General features: G+C 36.3%; 1 protein-coding gene across 2 annotated transcripts; it reads left to right on the top strand.

The window, feature by feature from the left end:
• Positions 1 to 327: 327 nt before the first annotated feature.
• LOC117315634 lies at positions 328 to 15842 on the top strand. Of its 2 annotated transcripts, none has more exons than XM_033869917.1 (6): positions 328 to 454; positions 9316 to 9378; positions 12039 to 12113; positions 12283 to 12371; positions 12758 to 12815; positions 13857 to 15842. In XM_033869917.1, exons 1-6 carry the CDS (start codon positions 446 to 448, stop codon positions 13998 to 14000), a joined length of 438 nt encoding a protein of 145 aa, XP_033725808.1. In that variant the 5' UTR covers positions 328 to 445; the 3' UTR covers positions 14001 to 15842. The 2 variants fall into 2 exon arrangements, with proteins under 2 accessions (XP_033725808.1, XP_033725807.1); XM_033869916.1 differs by lacking the exon at positions 328 to 454 and adding an exon at positions 5467 to 5689.
• The last annotated feature ends 286 nt before the right edge of the window (positions 15843 to 16128 follow it).

Raw genomic sequence — 16128 nt, 5'->3', positions numbered from 1 at the left:
AAGGCGGTCACCTGTCTGATACACACGTATGAGCTTCTAAGTTGATCTTCATGCGATATGACTTTTAAACCGGGCAGTATATCAACACGGACTAACATATATTGATAACCTCCTTCCTACATCACTGAACTGTAAGTAATAGAATCATACAATCGAAATTGTTTCTTTTCATCAAATTATTAACTGATGATGTTCCGGTTACTTTTGGTTTCTATAAAAACCGCATATCCCGAATTCCATTAATTCAAGTTAATCTGCAGTACACGTGTGACCTGACTCGATCACGTGTAGCTTAGAGTCGGTTTACACTTCCTCCTAATGTATGTGTTCTAACAGACTATAACGTATTGATTAAGGGATACGTGCAGAAAGCCGCGTTCACACACTCGATGTATGTAGGTTGGGTAGCAAGGTTTTTTATTCTCAGGACAGACACGCAACCGACATGATCACTGTGAGTAACGAGGTGTTTCGATATTTAATTTAATTTAATCAATTTAATTAATTTGTTATATTTTTAACTTTTATCTAAATAACAGATTTTATTTCTAAATGTTAATTGTCCGTAGTTAATTATCGGTGGGTGGCTGTTCTCAGTTTCACCTTGAAAACATAAATGCCTGGGTTGTGAAGTAGTCTAGACTCTCATATTGGAATTTATATTCAATCTTTTTATTTAAAAGCACACAATGGAAAGCAAGAAAAATGTCGTAACAGAGAACTCGTATTTATATTTATCAATAGTATAATTTTATTGATGTATTGTATGGTTTTGTCTTCAGTTACCGACACTAGGCCTTATTCGACAGGTAATAATTATGTATATATGCATTCGGTCTATATACAGAGGCGATTGTTAGTTGACCTTTATAGCCAGGTACTAGTTATATGAATTTGGTCCTCTTACACAGGTGGTCGTTATAAACAGGTGACCTTTATAGACAGGTTCTAGTTACAAACTTTATCTTCGTACACAGACGGTCGTTATATACAGGTGACCTTTATAGACAGGTTCTAGTTACAAACTTTATCTTCGTACACAGACGGTCGTTATATACATGTGACCTTTATAGCCAGGTACTGGTTATATAAATTTGCTCCTCTTACACAGGTGGTCGTTATAAACAGGTGACATCTATTGACATGTACTAGTTATATAATTTTGGTCCTTGTACACAGGTGGTCGTTATATACAGGTGCCCTCTTTAGACAGGTAGTAGTGATATAAATTTGGTCCTTGTACACAGGCGGTCTTTATATACAGTTGACCTTGATTGACAGGTCCTAGTTATATAAATTTGGTCCTTGTACATAGGGCGGTCGTTATATACAGGTGCCCTCTTTAGACAGGTACTAGTTATATAAATTTGGTCCTTGTACAGAGGCGGTCCTTATATACAGATGGCCTATATATAATGATAAAACATAGGTCATGAACATTTTCATATAATTTATTCGAAATTTCACATAATTGTATCTTTTAAAAAATATCGTACATCTTATTTTGTCCTCACACGCCTCTCTACCTGAATACATTTAACGTTGTTCGTCATGTCGGAGTATTTTACAGTATTTTGTTGTTTCAGCGCTATAGCATTTATTCTTTGAAACATTATGAATCTGGGGATTGGATATCAAGCTCTAAGTGTTTTTTAATCTCCCTGTCTGACGGAACACTTTGATGTTGATTGATCGACAACACTTTATGTGTTGTCATAATGAATGTGCGTTATTTATAATTTACGTATTTGTGAGCGTATCGTTATTATACATATCATATATTATAAAATTTTCATAGCCCTCATCTGACAACACTCGCGGTTATAAGACATCATAGGAAGTCCATCCTTCCGTCGGCTGGGAATCCTTCAGAGTGAATACACGTGTTTTTTGTATTATTTAATGCAATGCATGTAGAATGTACTTCGATATTTATGACTATAAAATGAAACGTGTGTATACTTTGGGTCTCCGAAGTACGATTTTTTTTAAATCATGAAGCAAACATATTAGCACTTATTTCATACTGCTAATTTTGTGGTGGTGAGAACCAGTATGCTCGGTAGATAAACTGAACTGAATCGTTGGCTTCATGTCTAGATCAAGCTGAAGTACTGTAACACAGTGATATGGTGGCAGGGGTCATATTGTTCTTAATATAAACATATAAACAATGTTTAGTTTCAAATAGATACAGCGGAGCAACATTATTCATGTAGAAAATGATATAATGTATTTATATATAAACTTTGCAAGTCATTATTTCGATTTCTTATTTATTTATTAATCTGTTTTTCTGTTCGTGTTATACACACACGCACATCTTCAAATGACTCTTGGTCTTTTAAGTTCTTTAAACTCGTATAAAATAAATAATAAACAAAAGAACATTAAAGTCACTATTTACTTAATGATCTTCCGTCTCTATATGTCGGTTTGTGTACATCGTTGCTAGGCTTAACGCGTAGCGGAATTTCCCGAGAATTCCCGAGTGATACCTGTGATATTGATTTCGTGCCAAGCTTATGTCCGGGTAGACAGACACGCTAGAACGGGGACTGTGCGTACATGCTCACAGTCACGTAGTCAGAAAAATGTAGTTAATCATTTAAAACACCACTTGACTGCAATAATGTAATGTTTTCCGCGAAACAGATCGAGATAAACTAGCTGAGTAAGCAGAACCATACAATATCACGTACCTGCTGAAACTGTTTCTCAATCGACAGTGTAATGGTATTAGATATTCATACATCTTCTGTTTATGCCTTTACAATGACATATAAGTGTGTGATATTATGTATTATCACATGTAATTTGAAGTAATAAAATGAAATTTAATTTAACTATTTTATGTTGAAAATGACATATTTTTTCTCGATTTCTGGCATTTATCAATAATATAGATTTTTTTTTTAAATTACAAACCCCAGGTCAGGTGGATATGAGTTTACATAAACACGAAGAAGGGGTTATAACCGAGATGAATTCTTCATAACAATTCCATAGATCATTTTAGGATCTAGTTCATCACAACAAGAGAATTGTACATGGATAATGTTTATACCCAGAAGTAGCTGATCAATCTGTTTTGACTATAAGTTATGGAAGCATTGAGTTGGCGATAATTCAGATAAAAATTTAAAAAAAAAAAATGCGTGCTCACTTCTCGTCAGAGGGAAAAGGGGGTCAAACTCACAAAATAATTCCGGACAGGTCATGGTTAGGGTCATACAGTGGTCAGTTTCGAATTCCTGTAGATAGTTTTTCGTGACTATGAATAATTTACTGATCATACTAGAACCTGTCTGTACGTTTCCTTTATTGTACGGTATGTGTATGAATACATGTACTGTCCTCCTTCGCGTCGATTTCCTTCAAAATGTATAAATCATTGAAAAATAAATATCCATATTAGATATAAATTCATCTTACACACGTTTTGCTACAAAGCGTATGATACATATGCCATGATGAGATACGCGTTATCGTGTGTATAAACAAAACGGTGTACATTTAATATGTATGTGTATATTCTAAGATGACAGGTTTGATAAACTCTTGACATCATCATTCATTATTACATACCGTTTTCCATTTTAGTTAAAACCTTAAAGATGTCCGTGAAAAAGATATATAATTTGAAAAAAAATAGATATGGAAATAATATATAACAATTGCATGAATGAGTTCATTTTTTAGTAAATGGCTATTTTCAAAATCTCAAATTTTGCGATTATCATATGTTACTGTTCTAGCGAAGATGATAAAGTATACAGACATACACACTTGTAACACAAAACAGTGAGTTTACAAAATCCCAAATCCCGGTCCATTAATGTTTATATATTAAACATGCATGTATTGTGCCAAGCTCTGCGGTAAACACGTTGTATGTCCGCCATGACTCATCTACTATGGCGGGGATTCCCCGGTAGACTAAAAATAGAACATACCAGTCCCATATATTGATCGCAGTAAATACCAATGTCACGTGGTTCCCTTACAAGGTTGAATAAATCGTCCTGGAGGTTGATTTGCAGAAATCACTTGGCAGTCTGGTGTAGATAATAGATTTGCGTGCTTAACGTTGATACAGATTAAAAAACATGTATGCAGACAGCTATTTATTCACACACGTAAACACAGACGTAAACAAATCTATGTTAGCGTCACCCAGACAACTGTATGGAAATAGATTTTATTTCCCACTTAGGTATAGTGTGTTAGATACATTGACTGCATGTACCTGTTAAACTTATTAAGCTCACGTGGAATATTTGTCATAATTGTAAAAAAAAACAGAATTGGTTTATTTGTCAAAAATTAATCCTATTCAGATATATGCAAATAGAAATGCAATCAAATTTTTTTTTTACACAATTCACGTGCTGCAGCTGTTAATAGTGTTGCTATTGTAGGAATAAAGAGAAAATAATTAAGATATAATTAACTTGTCTGTGTACAGTAGAAAACTTGCGTGATTCCTAAAGCATTTTAATTATAAGCTCACAAGCCAATTTCCGGATGTCGATAACTGAAGCAGATTTCTAATATTATCACATGTCGCATTTTATTTCGTCATAAGCGGAAGACGAAAGAAAATGAGGTGTAGATTGCGTTTTCACTATTGTCAGAGAAATATTGATTTATCGGACATCATAATAAAAACAAATCCTTAGAGTGCTCGGCGCATCCTGAGATCACTAGCAGACAATTAGTATACGTATATATGCACCTTATTGATATTTCTGTATTTTACTACGAATATTGATATAACAAATCCTGCCTAATGGCCATCTCGGTAAAGTCAAACACACGAATCATGGATAATTGCACGGACGTGCATTTCTGAAGGTCGTGGGGAGGTCGTAGATAAGGTCACCTCATCGATCGGACAAGAGGGCACAGATCCGCACTCGTCCGCTCGGATGTAGAATATACTAGATCAGTATATACGTACACGTATATATACGTAAATTGTACTCCAGGGAATCTCCATTGTACAAATTAATGTCATTGGGTATATACAACTGACCTCAGCGGCAAAAGTGGACTTTCGTGTAAATATACTTCAGGGGAAACCTCGGCAACTCGCATAGACGGAACGTTATAATATCGTGTCCAGATTTATCTGTCATATCGAACGGACGTTGAATGAGTGCGGGTTATTGACACATATGGTGTGGAGACTGACCACTACATCTACAGATTATTGAGTGGTCATCTGATATAAAGCCTGACCATTTGAAGGCTTTTTAAATATTTTTTTCTGGTGTAAGCTTTCCGACGGAAGCTATCCTTTTGAACGGATTTAACTTTCTAAACAGAACAGAACTTTGTAAAATTCGTTCGAATATTTTTGACCAGTGCTAGTTTGGATTTAAACAAGTGATCACATATTGAAAACAAAAAGCACAGTGGTCAATTTTATTCTGCACATGCAGCGAGGAACATTCTCAAATAAATAAACATTAGTGAAAAAGTACCTGCCTGCACAGATCAAAGCCTTCAATTTCGGGGGATACATTTTTGTAATCTGATAAGGATTCTTTGGACTGATTGATCTCTGGTCAGGGAAATAGAGACGGATTTTAAAAATATTGTGTAACGTTTGGTCAAACGGTCAGTTTTTCAGGAAAATCATCTTTATTGGACATTTATAAATACAGCTTTGATGATGATGTCGGTAAGTTAAATTTTAAAAACAATGACCATTGTCTTTAGGAAAGTGTAGAGTTAGAAACAATACCTTCACAAATAAATCTAGAATACCATGTTGCTTTTTAAAAATCTCATAACTACAAGTGGATCAAATACTTACATACGTAATTCGCGAGCAAATACATGTACAAGTAAGATATCGCAATGCACCCTGGGAGAGATTAATCAAAGCCGAGATTCAGACCAATATAACCTCATGTCAAGAGCACAGGTGAGTGGTTCGATTCCTTGTCGGGGTGGTTTGTGTCACTCAGAAAGTAGAATTTACCAAAATTCTGTCCGGGCTGGTACTCGGACCTCTCACTATCATACAACATACCCCAGGGATAAAAGAGAATTCACGCTTGTCTAAACTAGTCAGATGGCCGTATGCTTTACATTCTTTAAACATGTTGGAATTTGAACCAAAACCGTCACACATACACGCAAAACTGAGAACTGACGCTAGGTGGCGTATATTTAACATAAGAAGCGGTTAGCTATATATGATTGACTGACAACGCGAATCTTTGTATTCATGATTGCAGGTGGCACAGTATAGTACCTCCCTAACTGCGCCTCCTGCAGAAACAAGGGTTTTATTCTGTTCTTAAAAAGGTCTATCTGCACGCAATCGAAACACTTAGCTAGGTCTGTGTCGTATGCCCTATATACAGCTACCAAATGTTTAATTGGGACATGATGTGGAATCTGGTTTCTGGCAAAGTGTTTATGTCATGACCCGCCACGATGACGTCATCAGTTTATGTGTACGACGTATCGGATCATCCATGTGAACACTTTCATGATATAGTTCATGCAGGTAAATGAGTTTGTGATCAACTGGGGCTGTGATATCTCATACATATTGTGAACACAATGTATAAAACGATTCTCTATTGTACGCGTTTTATTGTCCTAACATCTGTAACCAAGTTAATGAAATAGCTGTAAACTTCCGGGGAGGTCTGTGGATTGTTGTTTGTTTAACATCAACAAAACAAAAACATATGAAAGGCACGAACATGCATATCACCTTTTGATGTGAAAATCAAGAAAGGACGGTTGAAAATTTGGGTGACTCCTTAAACAGTTCTAATATTGTATAAGAGGCGATACGTTTAGATAAATTTAATCGAAAATGATATACGCGTATGTAGGTCTGAACCGGTGGCCACTCTTTGTAATAACTGAATGTGACAGGTAGATCAACACAACACATCAACACAACACATCAACACATCGACACAACACAACAACACAACACATCACACATCAACACATCAACACAAACACAACAACACAACACATCAACACAACACATCACAACACATCAACACATCACATCAACACAACACATCAACACAACATATCAACACAACACATCAACACAACACATCAACACATCACATCACATCAACATATCAGCACAACACAACAACACAACACATCAACACAACACATCAACAACAATCACAACAACAATCACAACAACAGACATCACAACTATCACACACAAACACAACAAACAATAACACACACAACACATACACATCAAATCAAACAACTACAACAGACACACAACACATAAAAACACTCGAAACAAACAAAAACATCAACATCACAACAAATACACCAACACATCAACACAACAATCACACAACAACACACAACAACACACACAACACACAACACACAACACAACACAACCAAATCAAAGACACAACAAACAAACACAATCAACAAACACATCAAACACATAAACCAACACACAAACAACACACAACACAACACATCAACACACAACACACAAACAACACACACCACAACACATCCCAACCACAACAACACACACACAAACACACACAACATCACACACAACACAAACACACACAACACAACACATCACACAACACATCAACACACACAACACAACACATCAACACATCAACACAACACAACAACACATCAACACAACACATCAACACAACACATCAACACAACACATCAACAACAACACACACACAAACACACAACACAACACAACACAACACATCAACACAACAACACAACACAACACACACAACACAACAACACATCAACACAACAACAACAACACAACAACACATCAACACAACAACACAACACCACACAACAACACCACACAACACAACACAACACAACAACACAACACAACAATCCCACACAACACACACACACCACACACACCAACACACCCAACACAACCAACACACACTCACACACACAACACACAACACACAAACACACACACACACAACCAACACAACACATACAACAACACACACAACACAACACACAAACACACAACACCACACACAACCCACCAACACAACACACACACAACCACACTCAACACACACACACACATAACACACATCAACACATCACATCAACACAACACATCAACACAACACATCAACACAACACATCAACACATCAACACAACACAACAACACAACACATCAACACAACACATCAACACAACACATCAACACAACACAACACATCAACACAACACATCAAGTAATGTTCTGATCACCGCTTAATTATTAAGGAGTATAATGTACGTTTTTATCTCGTGTATAAGTTTAATTCTTAGACATATTAAAGGGAAATTCGTTCATTTGAATAAAGCGTCACAAAAATGGAACTTAAAAGGAAATATGTATTTTCCCCAAGTAGTAAAAGCTATAATCTTTAAATTTATACGACAATTTTACTCTAAAGGGAAACGAAAGTGCTTCAAGTATTAAATCATAACCATTCGCTATTCAACCCGAAGTATCACTAATTACCGCAAAGGCAGACGGTATTTGTGTACGAAACGTCATTTTTCTGTACATTTCGGCGTTACTTTCATTACTGGTAGGCACAAAAACTCATATCATCCTCATTCAGGCATAGATTTTAGCAATAGAAATGCACTTTTCTGATGTCCGAACGAAGGAATGTTCCTTTAAATAAACAAGACCGAATTTTATAGGCTACGTTTGTTGTCACTGTATTTTTAATACCTGGGGATCGAACCCGGTACCTAGGTTTATAACCAATCAGTATTTAACATAGGAACTTCGCATGGATTTCCGACCCAGGGTCCATAAGTTGCCTGTATGTATGGATGCTGAGTCAGAATTAAGGTACTAGAAGAAGCAATATTTCCGTTTGAAATGTCGGAGTTATCTCCCTTCTGACGTTAATATTGACTCTACATGTCACTCGTAAAAACTTAGAAAGTCGTAAGTTGAGATTTCTCTTTTGAACATGTCATCAACTAATTATGTCATAAACATTTATTTTAAAGGCTTTTCATTATTGGACCCGGTTAAACCAGTTTGTCTAATATAGTTTAACCTGTAATTATCGGTCTGAGCAGGTTAAGTTAAGCTAACTAACGTGACCTATAGGCTGTAGTCGCTCAATCTACTCAAACATATATTTGACCTGTATAACCGCTCTTTCTGTTTAGTTTTTAACGTCATTTTTCAAATCAAACGTACGAGTAACACATGAGTATTTTTATTTTGTTTTAATTGCAAAAACACTTGTAAATTATGTTTCTTTTAATTTTAGAGGGTGTCCACCACGTTACTGCGGCCATCGGCTGTCCGGTCTTCCGTGGTTAGGAATTTCGGGGTATGTAATCATGTTGGAATGTAATCAACACAAATGAATATGGTTATTTTAGGTCGTTCTCCGAGAAAGACGGAGTCACTGACAGTTTTATAGCGCAATCACACTGAAATGCCACACATGGACACGGTAACATGACACCATCTGGTGACATATTGACAATAGGCGGGCCATTCCTTACCTCACCTTAAAGCTGAATGCCACTCAGAGAACAGCAATAGATTTTGATTTTACATTTGTACTTTCTCTACCACCTACCTCTCTCTATCACTACATTCGTGCAAGCCTCCCCATTTTTTTTCAACATATCTCTCTTCAGTACTTAATATATTTGATATATTGTGTTTTTGGGGAAAAAAAGGAAAAAAAATCATATATATATATGTAAATTGTTTAACTCCTTTAACTCTATCAAAGTCTGCGTCTTTTATCTTTCTCGACTCATATGGCACTTGGGAAACGGAAATATCAGAAGGAAAGGAAAGACCAACGCGAAAGAAAACCGTGGCAGGGGATATGATGAACATTGATAAGCCGAAAGTTACGAGTAGTGGATTGTGTACTTGTGCCATCTGGGTCGGGAAAAATCATTCACGCAGTCTTAAAAAAGATGTTTCAATTACTAGTGGAAATGTCTAAATTATTTCATAAAAGAATTAAAATGAAGGAGATTGTCACATTCTTTTCACATACTTGCACCTTCTTACACCCCATCCTTACCCTTCCCTTTTCCACACTTCCACACTAAATAATTATTTTATTGTTAATGTCATCTTGTATATTTTGTAAGTGTTATATAATATTGTATGGAAAGGGCTTGATATAAGTTGGAAAACTTGTGCCCAATCCTATTGTATATATTTGATACAATAAAATATGTTTAAACTAAACTAAACAGCAAGCTAATAGACTTTGGTTTGTCTGGGAATTGGGTGGGGGCATCCGTAACTCCTCGTTTTTTTTCTCAAGTATACACGTGTATTTTTTGTAATTTTTTTTTTTTTTTTGAGTGGATTGGAGCGGGGGGAACTGAGCGTGAAAATCATTATACAAGTCAACAAAACATTCTTTTCGATTCAATCGAACTGATATCTTTCCGACCTATTAATCATTTAAGTCGGGTTAAAGTTAAAATAAAATGTAAGCATTGAAAAAAATAAACAGACCCAATTTACCTGTATTGCCACTCGTCACAAGAAAGGTTTATGTAGATCAAGGTAGATATAGGTGATGTGTAATCAGGACGAGGTGACCTTCAAAACAGAAAGTGACCATGTTAGTGTTGTCAGGTGGATAACCTGACTCAGCAATATAACACAGATAACGAGATCGTTAGTGCTAATATCGTCTGATACATAGGTATGTGTAGGCTTAATGCATCAACGTCATCGTTTTTTTAAGAGAGCTGAAATTACATTCTCATTTTTTTTTTTTTTTTTCTTAAAAAAACAACGGCAGAGTCCTTTTACTCGTACTTTCTTAATGGCATTTTAACTAACATACAGAGTTTGTTCCTATCTTATGCATTCCTCATATATTTGCAAAACACACACATTTTCCGGATATTGGGAGCCGGTCCTATACATTATCATGACCCAACAATATATTTTAATAATCATATGAATGTTTTAAACATGTCATACTTCCTTGTAAGAAACTGCCCTGATATTTTGAATTGTGGACACAAATATATCTGTAACGAATCACTGCACAATCTTCATAATTCTTAAATAAATTGTACATATTTGCCCGAAATATATCTACTTGAGTGTCCGAATGACGTCATAAGTATGTTCTTCACAAGATGACGTAATTTTATGCGCCGAAACATACTTACAATGAACAACGAGAGAAGCGTTGTAAGTTACCTAGGGGCTTGACGTCTGCTTAATAACTAAGGTCATAGAAGGACGGTGTAAACGAATGACGGACCACTGACGGACGTTTTATAGTGCTATCCCACTGAACAGCAATGTCACTGCATGGCACACTGTAATGTCACATTATACTGAAAGCTGACAGGTTGGTTTAGGTTTTGTGTTGTTTAACGTCTTATAAACAACTACGGTCTCCCATGTGTGCGTGCTACATACGGGTGGTACATGTGTGTGTTTTGGATGGCTGAAATGTGTTCGTGTTTTGCATCATTGTGAACCGATGTCGACTTTATAGTGCGATCTTACTGAAGTATACAGCCGAAGATACCCGACAGGACACCACACTCGCGCACATTATACTGAAAATGGTCGGACCAGTTGTTCCTCTCCCATAATGCTGAGCTGTGGTGTAGCATCTATCATATAGATATTATGATATGTCTCGGCCAGAGGACAGAACCTAAATCCTTCCTCGTAGGAGCGAACGTGAAGGCAAAACGTGAGGTAGTGTCAAGGGAGACATTAGGAAGTAAAAAGTTGTGTAGGAAGAGAAAAAAAACCGATAAGATATAAAATTTAGTCGCCACTTCCGATCTTACATTAGGGATCAATAGGTACAATTCTTAGGCCCTTCCTCCGTGACATTGACAATGGACACCCCGAAATCATTTTAAGTATAAATATGCTTAATAAATTGTTTGGGGTGTTTTTATACTCCTTAGATATTTAGACAGAGCCTGTACACGTACGTACATGTATGTAAAACTTTGATTTCGTTTGTTACAGGGGGAAAGTGCCTATGAGAAGGTCTTTTCTCGCAAAAGCGTGATCCACCCTCTGAATGCTATCAAAGAAAAAGAGGTAAGCTACCATTCTCATTCGGAACACAGTCCATTTTTTAAGAGCACCCGAGGTGTCCCGAATCCTACCATTTTTTGTGAATCTATGTATGTTATTTACAGTAGAAATGACGTCACATCTGTTATTGTTTTCTTCGAGTACATTTCATTTGGTTTTCTTCTGCTTTCAGCTGTCAGTTGTGACGGGGATCACTGGAATAGCAGTCTCGGCTGCCATAGCTTACCCTTTATATTATCTATTTACAAACATTGATATATCGTAAGTATTTTCCTCATATTGAAATCATGCTAAAATAATACAACAAACGAAAAGATATTTTAGTCCGATTCTAAAAAATATGAAGTAATTTTGCTCTCAAAACACAGAGAATCGAAGCTGAGAGGATCAATATAAATTTTTTTTTACCGGGAGGGAGGAGGGAGGGGGGGGGGGGGTATGCCCCGGACCCCTCTAGAAGACTCGGGACTATGCGACCTTCGGTCATATCGTTTCTGCCCGGCGGGAAATATTCGATCCGCTTTATTTCTACCCTGACAACGCCCCTGTGTGCGATTACATATTTCTGGTCATATGATATTTTGTACTTTAATAAGAATGACATTTCACACTTTTGTCCTATGATAATCTGATCTTATTCATTGCAGACTGAACAAAGCTAGACCATACACGTGGCATGACGCCAGGCCAGGACACAGAGACGTGGTACGTATTCATTTTGTTCTTTTTGTTTTTACGGGGTTTAACGTCCACGTACATGTAACAGCTCGATGACCCGCACAGAAAGGATGAGCAGACAGAAAACTTATGCTAAGATATACATTTCTGTAGATCTCCAGTATTTAGATTTTGACAATATATTATTTTTGCTACTTTAATATCCTAACCAGAAGGCAGAGGGATAATAAACCCCGACATTTCACATTTAGTCGCTTTATATAAAATACAAGTAGATTCAGCAGATACATTCCCTTCTTGAGTCGCAGGACACTTCGGACAATTCAAAATGGAAATGCCATGCCCTTAATGATTGTAATGATTATCAATATATCGAATAAAAATCAGTAGAGATATCGTTATCCGTGATTCGAGTGTCGACTTAAATAATTATTTAGATAAGTGTAAAGCCATGTCGAAATATGAATAAAGCAAGGAAAGGTAGATAACTCTTTGTTACTCGTGATGCTTCTAAAGTAACGTTGCTGTTACACTACAAGCTAAGTTACCTCGCTATTGGTCACGCTATCTGGTTCACAATGGAGGTCGAAACTATATCACCACGGGTCGCTGGACAGGTCAGGATAAGGTGATGATATAGCAGTCGAATACATGTCCAATAGAATATACTGGCTTAGTGTCCTAGCTAAAAGCCCGGAGCACTAAGGAAACTGGCACTACTTACGTAGCGAATACTGGCTCCGTTAAAAACAGAGGACGTCTAACACACGTGTGGTCCCGCGGCCGACCAGGTGTGAAGAGACGCTTACACGGTTCACGGGGTTGATCTTTACCTGACACGGGCCAGTTGACCGTCACGCACTTCCGGCGGCGTAAACAATCTGGTCAACTCGGCCCGAGACACTACACTTCTATATCTATTATTTATGTAATATCAACGTTTACAATATCGGAACTATAATCCTATCTGAAGGTCGTGATAACATCAGCCTCATTGTTTGACTTGAGTATGTCGCTCCCATGACCTATGACCTCCCCTTGTAATGTATCCTCACGTTTCTGTTGTAGTTGTTTACCAGAAGAAAATATGGGGATCTACACAAAGATATCAAAAACATGACCAGTCTCCTAGACAACCCTAACGACGAGAAAATGTTAGGTCTGGAGGAAAAAATAGCGAAAATAAAGGAACTCAGGAAATCAAAAGAGTAGGCGTGACGTGTGTTATACTGAATTATTGTGAAATGTATTTTAGCGTGACTAATGACGTTATGCATATCACGTGATATACTAGTGCATACGTGAAGTGTTGTTTGGTGTATCATCATGTAATGTGATTTGCTTTTCGTGTCATATGACCTGCTGCCAGGTCACGTGATATACTAGTGCGTCACGTGATGTATAAACGTGCCACGTGTTGTATCATCGTTTCGTTTGTTTTATCGTGCCACGTGACGTGCTACCGTGGCACGTGACATACCGGTGTGTCATGTGATGTATCATAGTGCTATGTGATGTTTTAGTCTGTCATGTGATTTATCTGTAAAAGAAAATAAGATTTTTTTGTCAGATAGGTACGAGATCAATGATAATGCCTTTGTTGTGACAACCATACTTTTGAAATGGAGGTACAAATGATTATACAAACGCCACAATATAGTAGTGCATATCGTACAAAGGCCAATTTGGTTACAGCCTCATGTAGCTGTTTCGTCTTTTTGGAACCTGTCAGAGATGTTAAGGACCTCAACATGTTATCAAAAAATGCCCACAATTAAATAATAGTATCAAAATTTCAAATTATGTCTGGAGTTATCTCCCTTACACAGTTTGTTTTCTCAGGTATTAAGAATTATCGCTAGGTCTATATACAACCTTTACTTTTACTGCGTGTACTTGCTGTAGAGGTTTCCAGACGGATCAAATCAAGTAAAACACACAGAAAATGGACATTTTTGCTGAAAAAAATGTTTCAAACTTTTTCAAAAACTTAAGTTTTTAACTGTTCTAAAATGCAACCTATGCAATATTTAGATTCAATTTAGCAAATAATCTGCAGACATTGGAATATGTCATAGCAAATTTACCTGTTTATATGTGTTTGGATAAGCAGTGATTCATTTCGTTGATATCAGTACTTTGAAGTATTATGACAATATTTTATATGTGTTAGATATTGCCAGAGGTATTTGTCAATTTCGACTTAACAGAAAGTAGGTTAACTACAGAAATCAATCGAATTAAATTCAAATTTCATATTTCTGAAAAAAACAAACAACACTATTCATTGTCAAAACTTAACCAGCACTGCCAACTGCACCTGTAATTGGACTGTAATAGATGACAACCGGAAATTGTACTCTATACTAGCCGGAAACTCTACTCAATGGTACCGGAAACTGTATTCAATAACAATCAGGTCCTGTACTCAATACTAACCAAAAATCAACCGGAAACAGTACTCAAAATCAACCGGAAACAGTACTCAAAATCAATCTGAAATGCCAACCGAATACTATACTCAGTACCATCCGGAAACTATACTCAACACCAACCGGAAACTGTACTCAACATTATCAGGAAACTCGTAATATTTTTCTATACTCTGTAATATGCAGTAATCAAGTACCATCTGTAAATTGTACTCGGTCTGAAGTTCGATTACGAGAGAAAGTTCAAGCATACAAGTGTATCAATACAGCACACCTGTTAGACTCAAGTGTTAATCAAAAATTGCAATTGTAAAAAAAAAAAAATTATTATTGACTTTTAAGCTCGTCGGTAATGCGTTATTTAAATGTACATGCTTATGGTATAGAATTCCCGCCATTTCCGTCGTAGTATATATATAGATCATCTTACCTTAAAGAACTTAGACCTGATAGACACAGCTTCGACTGGTCAACGCCTTATAACTCTATTTTGATTATGTATCATCAATTCGATTGTTGTTATCTTCATGTTTTAGAGTTTGTAGTGAAAAAATTCTATGTATTTTTAAAATATTTGTAAAAGAGTATAATTTTTGTTAAAATCATAAATAGAAATAAAAATTAAAAAGATGAAAAAAGTGTTTTCCTTTTTCCTTTTTTTTTATTTTTTTTTTTATTTAGTTAAGATGGAAAGGACTGCACACGGATATAACAAACCTTTGGTTTCGTGAATTTTTTTAGAAAGATTCGCCTACCGAATACTACAACATGACCCTAACTTGTCGACGTATATATGCTTTAATAGAGGATCTACATATACATTTTTGTATGTCATATGGAATTTATTCAATGGTTCATTTTTTTTTGCCTAAAGGTTCATCGCACATGTTGATTGAACGAGTTTAGTA

This window comes from Pecten maximus, chromosome 17 (assembly GCF_902652985.1).
Source record: "Pecten maximus chromosome 17, xPecMax1.1, whole genome shotgun sequence".
Taxonomy (NCBI): Eukaryota; Metazoa; Mollusca; class Bivalvia; order Pectinida; family Pectinidae; genus Pecten; species Pecten maximus.
Note: the sequence above shows the minus strand (reverse complement) of the source record. Positions and strands in the feature narration are given on the sequence as shown.